We start from the raw sequence: 15,556 nt of genomic DNA on the forward strand, positions 1-15,556 counted from the left end.
AGCAACCACCCAGACACCATAGAAACAATGCCACTGCAACCATTCAGAATCCAAAAAACAAACGTTTTGATGCAAAAAGCCCCAAAAAGGCACAGTTGGTGGTTTTGCTTACAAAAGTCTGTTCAAATGGGGAAAAAACTCCACAGACCTTTTCTTACTTAATATCCAGAAAATATTTCACATTATGGAAGTGTAATGTGTTTAAATACGTCATGCATTTATACTGATTAGCCAAAAATTCAAATATGAATATATTGCACGAACTACTTTAATGGTGCATGTTTGTTCTTTTTGGAGTCTACATCTCTTACTTTGTTTAAATAGAGCAGAGTGAAAATTCAGCCTAAGATCTTTTTATGTGCTACAGAAAATACATTTCATACAAGTTTGCAATGTCATGAGGGTGAGTGACAGAAATGTTGAACAGTTAAAGAAATGTGTTTCAGCTTTTCATGGGACAGCTTTATGATAAAATGATTTCAACATTTCATTGTGGCTTACGGGTGGATTAACACATGAACTGTCATTGGCAGTGATGTGACGCAGCAGTATCAGGATGTGTGCTGCATTCATATGAGTATCAGATTAGCTGCGGAGCACCGGAGCAGAACTGCACTGATCTCAGACCCGCCGACAGCAGCTGTCAGGTTCTCTGGAGAGCACCTAGCATGAATAAATCACAGATAATGACCTGGTTCCTGGCAGGTCATGAGGTGTGCTGTCACACTAGTCCTGTGATCGAGAGACAAAGCACACCAGTGAGGAACAGGAAAACCTCACTTCCACCTGTTTCTTCAAACTTCTCTTGCTGTTATGGGCACTGAGGAGCATGCTTACCAATCGCACAGTCATGAGACCTGTGATCTTACGTCAGTTTGACATTTCAAATTGATTGTTTCTAGATAGCATCTGTCAAGATACCAGAAGTAGTTTTCAACGTTTATTTTTAGAATGGAATACTAACTTAGTTCTTATTTAATGCAATGCAATAAACACTATTTGTTTTATTGTATGCTAATTTAGCAAGAAACCACAAATATGACATTTAAATTAAAAAAATTGACAGTTTTATATTTCTCCATCACTTGTCATTCACAATGCTGTATGGAAATGTATCTATTATAGAAAAAAGTTTTTGCTTAAATTCAAAGTTTGCAATGTTGTGATTCATTAGTTGGTTGTATACATATATACAAATGGTGATTATATGATTGATGTGTGTGTGTGTGTGTGTGGGTGTGTTAAATTAAATTAAACAAAAAATGGTATAAATATGTGTGTATGTTTGTTTAAAAATGACTAAGTTTAAAGCACACTGGCAGTTTATTTTTCCAATCGTACTATTTCAAAACAGTAAAAAGGAAGCCACTCTCGTCAAGGCATTTCTTGGGGTCTTTAAGCTTTTAATAATAACCATTCAGTTGTTCGGATGATGGTTTCAGTTCCTATAGCTGACACGCCAACGATGTGACTTCCATTTCAGACGAACCCTCGTTCGGTGTGGCCTGATAAGAAACTTAATGGCTCTGTGATAAGCCATTGATTCTCTGCTTTCCATATGAGGAAGAGAGCAGTACACAAAGCATGACAGCCAGAGGGATCATGTGCCTCTATATGTTTATTTTGCTTTACGGTGCAGGCCTTTCTACAGGTCAAAGGTTATATTATTCCTCTTAGTGTCCATGCTTTACAACTGATTGCTTTGCATGCTCTGTTTTTTCCTGTCCAGCTCTTTGATGTATCTAGGTGGTTTGGTTGCTACCTCACCTCTGAGGAGAAGAGATATTAGCTCGTACCGCTTCTGTTTTTCCATCCCCTTCATCTTCTGTATAACATCCTGTACTCACTCAAATTGGTGCATGTGAAGAGGCCTACAGCTTTTGTAGGGTCCTTCAGATATGGAAAATAAGAAACTTAACATACACAGTGGTCAGCAAGTATTTTCCACTTACATTTTTTGACCTTGCAATGTGCTGATACTGAATGCTCTCAGCCTTAGATGGTGACACGGCATTCACAGACTGTTGCGTATTGCACACGAAAAATATTGGCAGAAATTGTAATTGTTTTTATCAGTCCACCGGGAAACGAAATGGCAATAATGAATGTTTGACCTGTCAAAATCTGTCAAGTTCATGTCGCTGAATCTTTGAAATGAACACAATAAATGAACGCAGAAAAATGTTCTGTAAAAATCACTCAAAATCAGCTCTGAGTTTTGGCAAATAGTGTCGACTCATCCAGACTGCAAACTTGGTCAAAGTCATGCAGTGAACTGCAGCCTTTAGTTGCATGTAAACAATGTCTCATTGAGAACAGATTTGCTGTATATTCTTGTGCTGAAAATATAATATATATTATATATTTTTCCGCTCCGAAGATAACATTTATATTTATGCATTTGGCATTTTGATGCTTTTATGCACTGAAGGCTCACATTCAATCAGTTCTTGCTTTCAGTGGGAATCGAACCCATTGGTGATTCTTCTTATGCCAGTAAATCAATGTCAGTAAATTCAAAACTAAATGTATAGGACTTTTCACATAACATTGTTTGGTAACACTTTAGAATAAGGTTCCATTAGTTAATGTTAGTTAACTACTTTCGTTAACATGAACGAAGCAAGAACAATCCTTCTTCAGCATTTATAAGTCTTAGTTCATGTTAATTTCAACATTTACTAATGCATTATTTAAATCAAAAGTCGTGCTTGTTAACATTAGTTAATGCACTGTGAATTACCATGAACTAACAATGAATAACTGTATTTTCATTAACTAACATTAACGAAGATGAACAAATACAGTAATAAATGTATTATTCATTGTTTGTTCATGTTAATTAATACATTAACTAACATTAACTAATGGAACCTTATTCTAAAGTGTTACCCATTGTTTCATAGTAGCTTTACAGAAAATGTATGTTTCAATGTCATGATTAAAAAGTAACAATAACTATAACATTTTAACAGTTCGATGAGAATAGGGATGTACAAACCTACCTTTAAATGATAACGATGAAACCGACAGCCAGTCAGAATCTATATGACTTTAAAGAGTTATCATTTAGTTATCATTTTTGGTGTGTAATTTTAGTGTAAGGCCTGTTTCAGACATTTTGCATCAGGAGCAGCATTTAAACTAATCTGACCTCATTTCTGGGTTATTGCATTGAATATTGTCTTTGATAATGGCCGTAAATTATAAAACGATTGTGAGGGGGTATTGCAAACGTAAACATTTACATCCAGCTGAACCTAAACCTCAAACCCTAGCTGTAAACCACTGGAATCATCTGGATCCAGTCAGATTTGCAGAATTGAAGTGTTATTTGATTCTGCATGTGAAACTTGTGCATCAGGCCTGACAGACTTTCAGACGGCATTTGATTTGCAGCATTTATCAGCATTCACTCCCTTAGTTCGCTTCATATAAGCCTATATTTCAAAATATCAAGTAGATAAATAGGTTTGCATTGCATTTGCAGTTTCTACTAGGGCTGTTTGATTCTAAAATGTAGGAATGGGACTACATGATATTAACATTGCATGTTTCCTTGTTTTCAGTTATCATTCGTATTATAATGACATCGGTGTCTATTATCTCTATGTAGTCCAGAGTGGCGCTTAAAACTGTCCATTGTGAACACTGCATTGTTTCACCATTTAAGATATTTTAGACTCCTAGAACAAAACAGTGTTTGTCTATCAGTGTCTGTATTGTGTTTAAGGTGCAAACTTGAATGTAGGAAACATGTCCAGGACATAGGTTAATCAATATGTTGTCAATCGTATGCTATTCGAAATGCAGGATCACATAGTTACAACATACCTCATTAACTTTAAGGTAATAATCAGCTATGTGTTTAAAAAAAGTACTTTATTTGCATGTTTCAGTGTGACATATCATGACATGGAGTTGTCATAGAATGTCTGCAATAATTTTTCATTAAAACAAACCATCCAAGAGAAATGAATCAGACTTGCATGCAACACATTTTATAATTTGTGACTATTTAATGTGTATTGCAGTGGAACTACTGCAACCTGTTAATATTAAATATGCATCAGAAGCAACATGCAAATCAAGCCTTTGTGTTAAATTGTGTTGCTAATTTGTCTTTTCTGTTGCACTATTGCATATTTTCTGCTACAGTTCTGCCTTCTCCACGGCACTAGTCTGGTGTATCAGGAGAGAGCGTGGTACCTGGAGCACAACTACCTGACCCCCAACACCAGCCAACAGATCCGCAGCCAGGTATTTACTAATTTGACAACCTGTTCTCATCACCAAGGAACTGAAGCACTGTCAAGATGCTTAAGGTGTCGCTGTATCAAAGAACTAGGAACTTGTTTTAAAGTGACGTGATGGGAATTGGAGTATGTTATTGTCATTATGACATATATGTTGTGGTGTGATTTAATATCCACAATAAATCAAAAAGAATATGCCATTATAATTGATATGAATGATATGTGACTACATTCAAGGAGCGGGGACTATTTTAGCCTTTAAAAACTTGAAGTTTTGATAGTTTTTTGTATAAAGATATTGTACACCTCCAGAGCACTTGGACTGCAACACCACTCATCATTTATACTGCTTTCTGTTCAGATTTTGCAATGCTGTAACGTTTGCATTTTATGTTGTTGATAAGTAGTTCGGTTTAGGGTAGAGGTGGGGTTAGGTACTCAAAAATATGTATGGATAAAAATACATAAAAATTACACCTGCTTTTACAAATACATTCAGAGAATTACTCCGATAAAACATTTAGTTTATAAAAACATTTTTTAAATGTTTCTAAAATGTTAAAATGTCCTTTTTTCTTGTCATGATTCAAATATTATTTAAAGGTTACAAAAACTTTCTTTTTAATATTCTAAGAACATTGAAATGTCCAGGTTTGTTGTCATGATAAGAGCGCTAATTTAAAGTTTCAAAAATGTTTCCTACACTGTTCTACTAACTTTCACCTAATATACTGTATATTTTTTGATCTTCACATTTTTTATATTCTAAGAACGTTTCTTGTCGTGATTGGGACATTATTAAAAAAGTAACAAATAACATCATAAGGATGATTTGAGAATGTTTTTTCTCTTAATTTTGAGAATGTATATCAAATATTAACCTTTTACCCGCCGTTGACAGAATTTTCCCTAACACTTCTCCGTCACTGATGGAATTTTCTGGCTGTCTGTGTTTACACTGGTGTACAGTAGGGGGCGCTATTACACATCTTCGGAAAGAGTATTGAATGTCTGAATCGAAACGTGGCAAGAAGTAGAAAAAATGATTGCGCATGTAAGCAGATGGATATGCAAAATAATGCAACCTACAAACATTAAACAGCATATAAAAAAGGCCTAACATTACCGTATAAATTGATAATCCAGGAAGTGGTATAGGATCGTGCAAGCTTTAGATAGGTTGATAGAAGCAATCTATTCCATCTATGAATATATTTGTTATTTTTATTTATTTTTTGCTTTTTCCATGAAACCTACCCATATGGAAGTGTCAATAATTATAACAAATAAATAAAAAAGATTTAAGAATAAAAATAATTTTAAAAAAAATATATTTTTTTTGGCTGGCAACTTTAAAAAAATGCTGGCAAGGAAGGAGTTAATAAGGTTATAAGAGCATTCCATAAACATTGCTTTAACATGTTTTAAAAGTTATATTAATGTTAGGACAAAACATTCTAAGTGACGAATGCGTCTTGACCTAAAGCATGCTTAGGAATACCTTTAGCATCTTAATAAGTGACCATGCTTCAGTTTTTGACACCTTAGGAGAGAGAATGGGTTAGATTTGACCAGCAGCCACATCAGGAGGGTATCAGCATGCTGTCAAACAGTCTTTAGGCAGTTAAGGAGGCGCAAAGCCTTTCTGCCACCCATCTGAGACCTCCTCATTAACCCTTCGCACATTAACTGGAGTTCACAGAGCGTGGCTGAATGTTAACATTACCATTGTCCACCTTGTACACACACACACACACACACACACACACACACACACACACAGTGGCCAGTAGTTCACTATTAGCTGTAACTAAACAGGCAGGCGGCCTCACTGGGGTTCTCCCACACAGGAGCCGTGAGGACAGCGGGGTCGACACCGGTCTGTCAGCATGCAGTCAGCAGGTGGTTTCCTGCATGTTTACCACTCGGACAAACCCAACACAGCCACTGTCTCTGTACAAACAACCCCCACTATTCTCCCAGAGTGAGCAGTGGCCACGGCACGTGACTGAAGGCATGTGCTTACGGTTCCTTTCAGCGTGCTCATATGAACTATTGTTATATGTTTTCAATGGCTTATTGAAGATGATTTATCATGTGACGGGCTGCATAACGTGGCCAAAATAACCAGATCACTTGTTTATAATTAGCTGCTGTTCACTTAAGGACGTGCATAAGAATCACAATCCAGATCTCTAGTATCTCGACTGTTCCTCCTGGACGGCACTGAGATTAAATGGAGAGCAAATTGGGACTTTGCACATTTTGCCCCTGTGATGTCAAATTTATCAAAACATTGTGCTCAAAGTGTGCAATCAGTAGTTTCAGGCCAAATGATCTGAGCTGTGTTGTTATAAGTTATGAAAATATTATTTCTGCATGTTATCTGAACAATCAAAATGTTTTTTCTTGGTTATATAAATGTTAAGAGAACGTTCCATTGCAAACATAATGAAAATTTTACTTTTAAATGTTCCTTAAAGGGCTCACATGATGCGATTTCATGTTTTCCTTTGTCTTTTAAGTGTTAAAAGCTGTTGGAGCAAAAGATCCGTAAGGTTGCAAAAATTAAAGTCTCAAATCCAAAGAGATATTCTCTATAAAATTTTTAGGCTGATCCACACCTTCCTAAAATACCTCATTCAGACACACCCACAAATGTCTACGTCACCTTGTGGGAGGATTTGCATAACACCGCCCAAATGTTCACGCAAAGAGAAGGCGCAGCTTTTATTCTCACTTTAGTGTTGTTGCCGCCGCTGCCATGTCTTGAGGACGATGTGTGTTTCATTGCGAAAGCCAAATTAGTTTGTTTTGCCTTACAATAGAGGACGCAATTAGAAATCAGTGGTTACGTTTTTTTATTTACATCACTGTTCCAGAACAGTACAACCCAAATATTTGGGTGTGTGCAATGCATTTTACAGAGGAACATTTTCTGAACCTGTTAAGAGGCGTAACATTTCCATCACACGCTTGAGATATTCGGCCAATCACAAAGCACTGGATAGCTGGCCAATCAGAGCACAATGCACTTTTCAGAATGATGAGCTTTGTAAAAAATGTACTCGTTTCAGAAAGGCGGGACATAGAGGAGAAACAATGTACATTATGTGGAAAATATTTTTTGAACCTAAAATCGCGTAAACATTGCCTTACACGAAATTCACAAAATAATGTTCTTTTTAGCAACATCATATGACCCCCTTAAATTCAATTATCAAGCCATTTTGATTTTCTGAGCAGTATGATGTCATACTGTTCAGGCCCCGCCCATGACCGCTGATTGACTGTCTAATATTAGCATATTTCCACCCTCAGCCAGTTGTATGCTGTCTGCCATTATCTCCACGCTCGCAAGCAATGCAGGTGTTTTGTAGCTAGATGTAAAAGTGAACCTTAAGAGTCTTCATTTTCTCCTGGCATCAGAGCCACTAAAGACACAGTGGACTTTTTTTGTCTTAACGCACCACCTAATACACAAATAAATGGAAATGAGGGGCTGGTCGAGCAGTAGCTCATTATCATTTAAAGAGACATGCACCAAAACGGGTCACTGTGAACAGAGCTGTCCAATTTATAAAGTTTAAAAAACATAACGTGAACATCCATTTTCCTTTGGAAGTTTTATGTTTACATTACAACTAACTATATTTGTCAAATGTTTTATTGAGTGGGAGTTGCTGAAGAAAGCTCTATCCACTGACGAGATGAAAACATGTTTTGGACAGATAAGAGTGAGCATCTTCTAGTTTTCCATGCCGTGAAATAAGCCATGCAAATAACCTCAGGCTCAGCAAGCTTTGATTGGCATTACATTTAGTTATTGATCTGAGAGTCAGTGACTGTTGAAGATAAACCAGAACATTTCTCTGTTGAAGAAACCGTACTGAGTAAATCACTTTCATTAATAGTTTCCAATTTGCTGCAAGTTTATTAAAAATGTATTGTTGAAATGGATTTCATTGAGCTATACTTGTCTAAGAGAAAGAACTGTGTTGTTCTTAAATCAAAAGATATTTTGATCTTTAATTTAGCTAAAATCAAAGCAATATATTGTTTACCTCTATTTTAAACAAATGTGGTTCTTTTGAACTTTCAAAGATTTCAGAAAAAAATACCACCATCTAAAAATATTAGCGTCAAAAAATATTGAAAGAATGTGTATTATGGTTTTCACAACAATATGAAGCAGCACAACCGTTATCAACACTGATAATAAGAAAGATGTGTTTCTTCAACAGTAAAGCAGCATATTAGAATGATTTCTGAGGATCATGTGACGCCGAAGACTGGAGTGATGATAAATTAGCTTGGCATCACAGGAATAAAATACATTTTACAATTTATTCAAATAGAAACTGTAGTAATCATTTTAGACTGCAATAATATTTCACAATATCACAGTTTACTGTATTCGTGATCAAATAAATTTAGCCTTGGTGAGCAGAAGACACTTCTTTCAGAAGCAATGAAAAAAAACGTACCGACCCCAAACTTGTGACTCATTATTATCACAATATACAGAGAAAATATTTCTTCTTGCAGACCTAAAGATGTTGACGACACTCTAATTGGAGTACAAAATGCTTGAGTTGAATGTGATGAACCTCAGTTAAATCTTTTGAAACTTAAGTCAAATCAACAGTCCAGCTCTGCTATTCCTGATCATTTAAAGTTTCATCATCATCCAGCAAATGATGCTGCTTGACTTGACACTAATGAGTGAGTCAGTGTGTGTGTGTGTGTTTGTGTGTGTGGTAGTGAGTGAGTGAGGCAGAAGAAATGTCCATGAGCATGTAATTGAGTGAGTAAGACTGTGTTTGTGGGGGGTCTGAGCGCTGAGAACAGTTTCTGTGGATGAGATCCTCACATGTACGTGTGATTTCTCTGTGTGTGGCTCCAGCTCTTTAGAATGAGTCTTATTGTACACACTCTCCTATCATTACATGTGTCAACATAAGAGCCAGACTCACATGCCTCACTGAACTCACACACACACACACACACACACACACACACTCACTCCAACACAGAGAGGGAGTGTTGGAGACTGTTTTTGAGTTTTAATTGTGCGCATTGTGTGTTGATTTATGGGTAATGGATAACTGTTTAGAGGGGATTTTTAGTGGACATGAAAAAAAGAAAAGAGAAAGGGTATGAAAGGGTCATATTACTGCTCTTTCGTGAAGACTTTTGGAGAGCTCTCAGTTGTGTATTATTTGAGTATCTATTTTCTCAGATGCTTTTCCTAAAATCCACTTTTTTTCTTTTATATGAAATTCATACTTCTGTTCAGGAAGGACACATTTAATTGATCATAAGTGACCTTAAAATATTTATAATGTTACAAAAGATTTCTATTTCAAATAAATGCTGTTCTTTTTTCAACTTTATATTCATCAAAGAATCTTGAAAAGCAAAATGTATCATCGTTTCCTAAAAAATATGAAAGCAGCACAACTGTTTTCAACATTGATAATAATCAGAAATGTTTCTTGAGCAGTAAATCAGCATATTAAAATGATTTCTGAAGGATCATGTGACACTGAAGACTGGAGAAATGATGCTGAAAATTCGGCTGCGCATCACAGGAATAGATTTCACTTTAAAATATATTACAATAGAAATTATATGTATGTATGTATGTATGTATGTATTTATTTATTTATTTATATCAAATAAATGCAGCCAAGTAGAAGACACTTTGAAAACATTACGAAATCTTTCTGACCCCAAACTTTTGAATTGGTTATTTTGATACCAAAATCAGTTTTATTTAGACCTTTAAAATATAAAGATCATACTTTGCCAGTATTCATTACCTATTACTTATATATTAAATTAAAATAATAAAGTAAATATTTTTGTTCATCTTATACTTAAAGGCTGATCAAATGACACTGTGTGTTTGATTTAAAGGGGGGGGGGGGTGAAATGCTCGTTTTCACTCTATATCCTGTTAATCTTGAGTACCTATAGAGTAGTACTGCATCCTTCATAACTCCAAAAAGTCTTTAGTTTTATTATATTCATAAGAGAAAGATGGTCTGTACCGATTTTTCCCGGAAAAACACGGCCGACTGGAGGCGTGACGTGTGGGCGGAGCTAAAGAATCACGAGCGCGAGTAGGCTTTTGTGTTGAGAGCGTTTGGAAGTTGTGACATTACCCTGAGGAAAAAAAACCTTCATCCAAAACAAACCATGGCTGACAGTCAGATTCAGCCGTTTATTTATGATCCAGAATCAGATCCCGAGGCTGAAACTGAACGAGAGCAGCAGCAGCAACGACTCGCTCCGAGCGGGGCTCGAACCCGGGTCTCCGATGGGAGGCGGACGCACTAACAAGGAGGCAGAGATATTTGAAGCAGTTTTACTCACCTCCTGCGGTTCCAACACACGATCGTGACCCTTTTTCGTTGGGATTGCATCATCCTTAAGAAATAAACGATACGCAAATCCGGCATCAATCTGGACCTTGTTTGTAAAACAAGCATCTTCAAAATGCAGGGAACAAACACAAACACTTGCACAACTCCGTTGATGCTCTGTAAAAATAAACTCCATCCACTGGTCCCTTAATGCTGTTTTTTTTTTGGTAATCTGTGCAGGGTTGTCTTGCCCTGGCAACCAAAAACACACTTCTTTTGTGACATTTTGCGACGCTCTCGCTCTGATCAGTGAATGTCTCTGCTCTCAGTGCTGTGCTATACGGGAGCGCGCGCTCTTCCGGCAGAAGTGCCTCAGGACCCATATAAGGAAATTCAGCTCCATCTAACGTCACACAGAGCCATACTCGAAGAACACTTTCCAAAACTTGTGACAAAACCGGAAGGAGAATTTTGGAACAGAAATACTCCTTCAAACGTACAACTTAATTTTTGAAACTTTGTCCATGTTTAGCATGGGAATCCAACTCTTTAACAGTGTAAAAAACTCAGTATGCATGAAATAGCATTTCACCCCCCCTTTTAACTTTACTTCTCTGTACACAGTGTATGAGTAACCAAACTCTGGCAGAATTTTCCATTCTGTCTCCCTTTCTCCTCCTTCATGCCATCTCTTTCTCTCTCTCTGTTTACACACTCTCCTTATCTCTCCGTTTGCTTCAGTGGCGCATGTAACCTCTACATAGAGCTACATTCTTTTCATCTAGTCTGGAAAGAGAGAGCACAAGAGAGGTCAGACGTACTTCAGACTCCTCGTTGGACAGACAGCTATTGAGCAAGACGTGTCCAAACATATTTCAGCCGTTAATGCGCTACAGATAAGTGAGTGTTTCTCAAACAGAACAATGAGAGGGTTTCATAGCACAGGGTTATAAAAGTCAAAATACACAAGCAGAGCTTTGCAGAAAACTGACAGGCTGTGATCATTTGTCTTTCATCTTGAGCTCTGGAGGACTTGAGCAGGAGCCAAAGCGTCAGGACGATAAATGATCTCTTTGTCAGGCGAAGTGGGAGAAAAGAGCAGGTTCTGTGACTCATGCAGGATGTCTGTGGACACCTCACGAATGAAGCATTGACAGGAGATGAATAGTGTGATTGTGAATTTCACCCATTTGAATCCAATTTTCTTATCATTTAATCATTTTGAATACATTTATTCTTATTTCTAAGCAAGTACGCCCGTGTTCTGTATCCATCTGTGCATGAAAAACATTATGCACATCTTAATGTTTGTCATCAAAATGTGTATATGCTAATTTACCTCGGAGGAAAAGTTTCGATTTTTAGGTTTTTATTTTCTTTTTTCACCATTTTTGATCTTTCATTAAATAGTCCAGTCTTGTATGAGAATACTGTTCAATGGTTGGGGCCAATTAGATATTTATTTATTTCCAAAGAAAGAAATGAACACTTTTATTCAGCAAGGCTGCATTAAATGGATCCAATGTGACAGTGAAGATTTAAATTACAAAAGATTCTATTTAAAACAAAAGCTATTCTTTTGAACGTTTTAATTATCAAAGGATTCTGAAAAGAAAAAAAATGTATCGCAGCTTCCACATAAAAAATATTAAACGGCATGACTGTTTCCAACATTGATAATAATAATAATGATTCTTGAGCAGAAAATCTGCATATTAATATGACTTCTGAACGTTTATGTGACACAGAAGTCTGGAGTGATGTTGATGAAAATTAAACTTTGATCACAGAACTAAATGACATTTAAAAAAAAAAATGTAAATAGAAAATTTTAAAATCGAATAATATTATTTCACAATATTGCCGTTTTTATTGTATTTTTTTAATCAAATATATCAAGTAAATGCAGCCTTAGGGTATAAGACTTTTTTCAATGCATTTAAAAAAAAATGAAATCTGTATTTTTCCATGATTTTTAGTCTAATCAGTCTATTATAAATGTTTTAGATGAAGTTTAGGATGTCACAATGCTGGACAGGTCAACTGATCATATGGGGACCACAAGAGATATTAATAATTCTAAAACTCAATGTTGCGGTAAATACAGTAGGCCTAATGCAAAACTTTTATACAGTCAGTATGTCATCTGATCCAGCGTGCTGTGGTTCTGCTCGAAACATTGGTTATGGTGATCACTCATTTCCGTCTTTAATCACAGCTGAGGCAGGAACTTCTCATTCCTGTTCCCTTGACCCTGACATGACAGTCTGACTGTGTTCTCACACATCAATGACTCACACATCAATGTCTCTGCCGAATTGAAAGGGAATAGAAATTAAAGTTGAACGTTTTTCAATATTGCTTTTTTTAATATCCACCAGAGGGTGCTGTTATAGAAGGGTAATGCTTATGGTTATACATTGACTGTGATAAATTGATGTCAAATACCTGTAAATAAAAGATAATTGGTGTATGTTTTACAAGCAAATGCTAATTCGTCTTTTCCACTTCAAAATCTCATGTTATGTCTTTGTAATTGTGAAATGTACAAGAATATTCAGAGTTGAAATTGCTTCTTCACAATGTTTTCAATGTTCTTTTGAATCATCCTCATTTGTTGTCACTGGTGTCAAGTATCTTTAGCTGTGTTTGCTCTTGATCATAGTTAAGGATTATATCCCTTACCTTAAGTATAAATCGCTATATATCGCGGCATTAACCCTCGTGTGATTGTGTTCTGCTTGTTTTGAAGCTTTTGGAGCTGTGCAGATCGGTGAAGGATGATGCGCTGAAGGTGGTCGATGACTTCAACATCCCGTCCTGCTGCATCCAGGCCCCTATCGCTGGAGTGGCCAATCCCAGGGCTGAATGGGCCTTCTACCCACAGCCACAGTATCCCAGCAGCACCCAGCCTCTGTCGAAGCTCTGAATTAGAGAATAAGCATGGCTTTATGAGGATGCGGAAGAACAATTAAGTGATTTCAGGTTGCTGGTCTCAATGGTTTCTATTTTCTTTAACATCGGTTGGGAGGAATGATGGACTGATTGGAGGTGGTCAATGCACTTAGGAATGTATCGCTGAGGATTTATGATTAAGCATCATGCTTTGTGCCAAGAAGAATGGTAGAAATGGCTGCTAACGGCTAAGGCCTTGAGAAAATGACATGTACTTTAGGCACAACACTACATTTTCTTGTTCACTCTTAAAAATAAAGGTTCCAAAGGGGTGAGTTCGCAACAACGCCATAGACAAACAAGTTTTGGGTTCCACAAAGAACCTTTCGGTGAACGATTCCTTTTTGTGTGTGTGTGTGTGAGAGTGTGAGAGAGAGTGTGAGAGAGAGTGTGAGAGAGAGTGTGAGAGAGAGTGAGGAACATCTAAAGAACCTTATTTAACATTAAAAGACCTTTTGTCCCAAAAAAGAAAACGTCATTGGATGTTAAAGATACTTCTTGGAACCAAAGATGCCAATAAAGAACCTTTCATTGAACATCTCTTAAAAGAACCATTATTCCTTAGTGTGAAGAACATCTAAAGAACCTTGTTGAACTATAAAGATAAAGAGCCTATACTGTCCAATGGAAAATGTTCATGGATGTTAAGAGTTCTTCAGAGAACCATCAATACAGAACCTTTATTTTTAAGAGTGTATGTAGAAGGGAATTTCAGTTATACGAGTTGCACATTTTGTCTATCATACAGGTACTAGATAATTATTCTTAAATTCTTCAGTGATTTTAGCTGAATTGATTTCGAATTAACACCAGCCAAGCGTCTTGTGTTTACAGAGGATCCCTGAAAGCCTGGATCTGAGCTATAACAGCATAAAGTAGTGCCAAAAGGCAGTTTTTTAGTTGAATACGGTGTTAAGAAAAGCCCAAATCTAATTAGTCATCACATGACACACAGTTAATGAATATTTATGTGATTGTACATACATTGAGTAACCGTAAACGCAGTACAATGTTGGACAGACATTAACATATTAATGCAGCTATAGTTTTTAATGCTACTATCAACTGCCAGAATTGTACCTTTATTTAAAAAAGTAAACTAGATCACAGGTAAACTAGATCACAGGTTCTAATGTAGTTCAAATCTTCTCAGCCTGGGTCTTCAAAATGATGTCTATTAATGTTATTCCTGTACACTAAGTCTGGACCAAACTACCGAATTGTCTTATTCAAGTTTTTTTTTTTTCCACAAAATAAAAATATCATTTTGTTCACTTATTATGAAAGTCTGCAAAGAACAGCAAAGTGGAAGTTCCTTAATGTTCTACAAAAAAAAAAAAAAAAAAAAAGTTGCATTCCCTTATATTTCCAGATTTTCTGCACTTGTCAATGTAACCTAATGTAAGACTGGTTAGAGCTATTTTCTTAATTGTCTTTTTGTGTAAAATGTGCATGTTGTCATACTGTGCCACAAACAGTGGATAATTTAATTAACAACAAAATAAAATGCATACCAAATACTTGCATTGCAATTGTTAACCTAGCTTGTATTGCATGCCGCATAATAACAATTGTTTCAAAATGCCCATGATTCACTTGTGACCAAACATTATTCAACCAGACTGCACATGAAATATACCACAGAGGAGACTAGCCCGTGCAAAAGAAGAGCTATAGTGCTTTTGTTCTAGTTTAATCTAAAGTGTTGTGTACATTTGGAGCCTGATGGTGTGGTTTGGCAAGATGTGGGTTTGACCATTACAAGCCCATCCCATTGTGGGGCGTGGCTTCTCCGGATTTTTTACTGTGAGGGTTTTTGCTTCAGTAAATAGTCAGAACAACTCGCTCTCTCTCTGAGCAGCAGACACAAGGGAGTCAGCCACAGCGAGGAAGTGCACTTAAGACACCGAGACAAAAGACTGCATTAAAAACAATCCTGTGGACATTTTTCAAACAGGATCTTACATGACCGCT

The 15,556-nt window shown here is 36.5% G+C and overlaps 1 protein-coding gene across 2 annotated transcripts in view; it reads left to right on the plus strand.

The window, feature by feature from the left end:
• LOC113084888 (acyl-coenzyme A oxidase-like protein) overlaps positions 1-15,107 on the plus strand; it is a 39,638-nt gene extending 24,531 nt beyond the window's left edge. Inside the window, exons 18-19 of one of the 2 annotated variants that reach the window (XM_026255025.1) lie at positions 4,159-4,260; positions 13,380-15,107. In XM_026255025.1, coding sequence (XP_026110810.1) covers positions 4,159-4,260; positions 13,380-13,556 — 279 coding nt within the window. In that variant the 3' untranslated portion in view covers positions 13,557-15,107. Of the gene's footprint in view, positions 1-533; positions 856-4,158; positions 4,261-13,379 lie in introns of those variants that run through there. The other variant, XM_026255026.1, reaches the window with a different exon arrangement.
• Positions 15,108-15,556: the final 449 nt, after the last annotated feature.

Source organism: Carassius auratus, unplaced genomic scaffold, assembly GCF_003368295.1.
Source record: "Carassius auratus strain Wakin unplaced genomic scaffold, ASM336829v1 scaf_tig00040870, whole genome shotgun sequence".
NCBI classification, from domain to species: domain Eukaryota; kingdom Metazoa; phylum Chordata; class Actinopteri; order Cypriniformes; family Cyprinidae; genus Carassius; species Carassius auratus.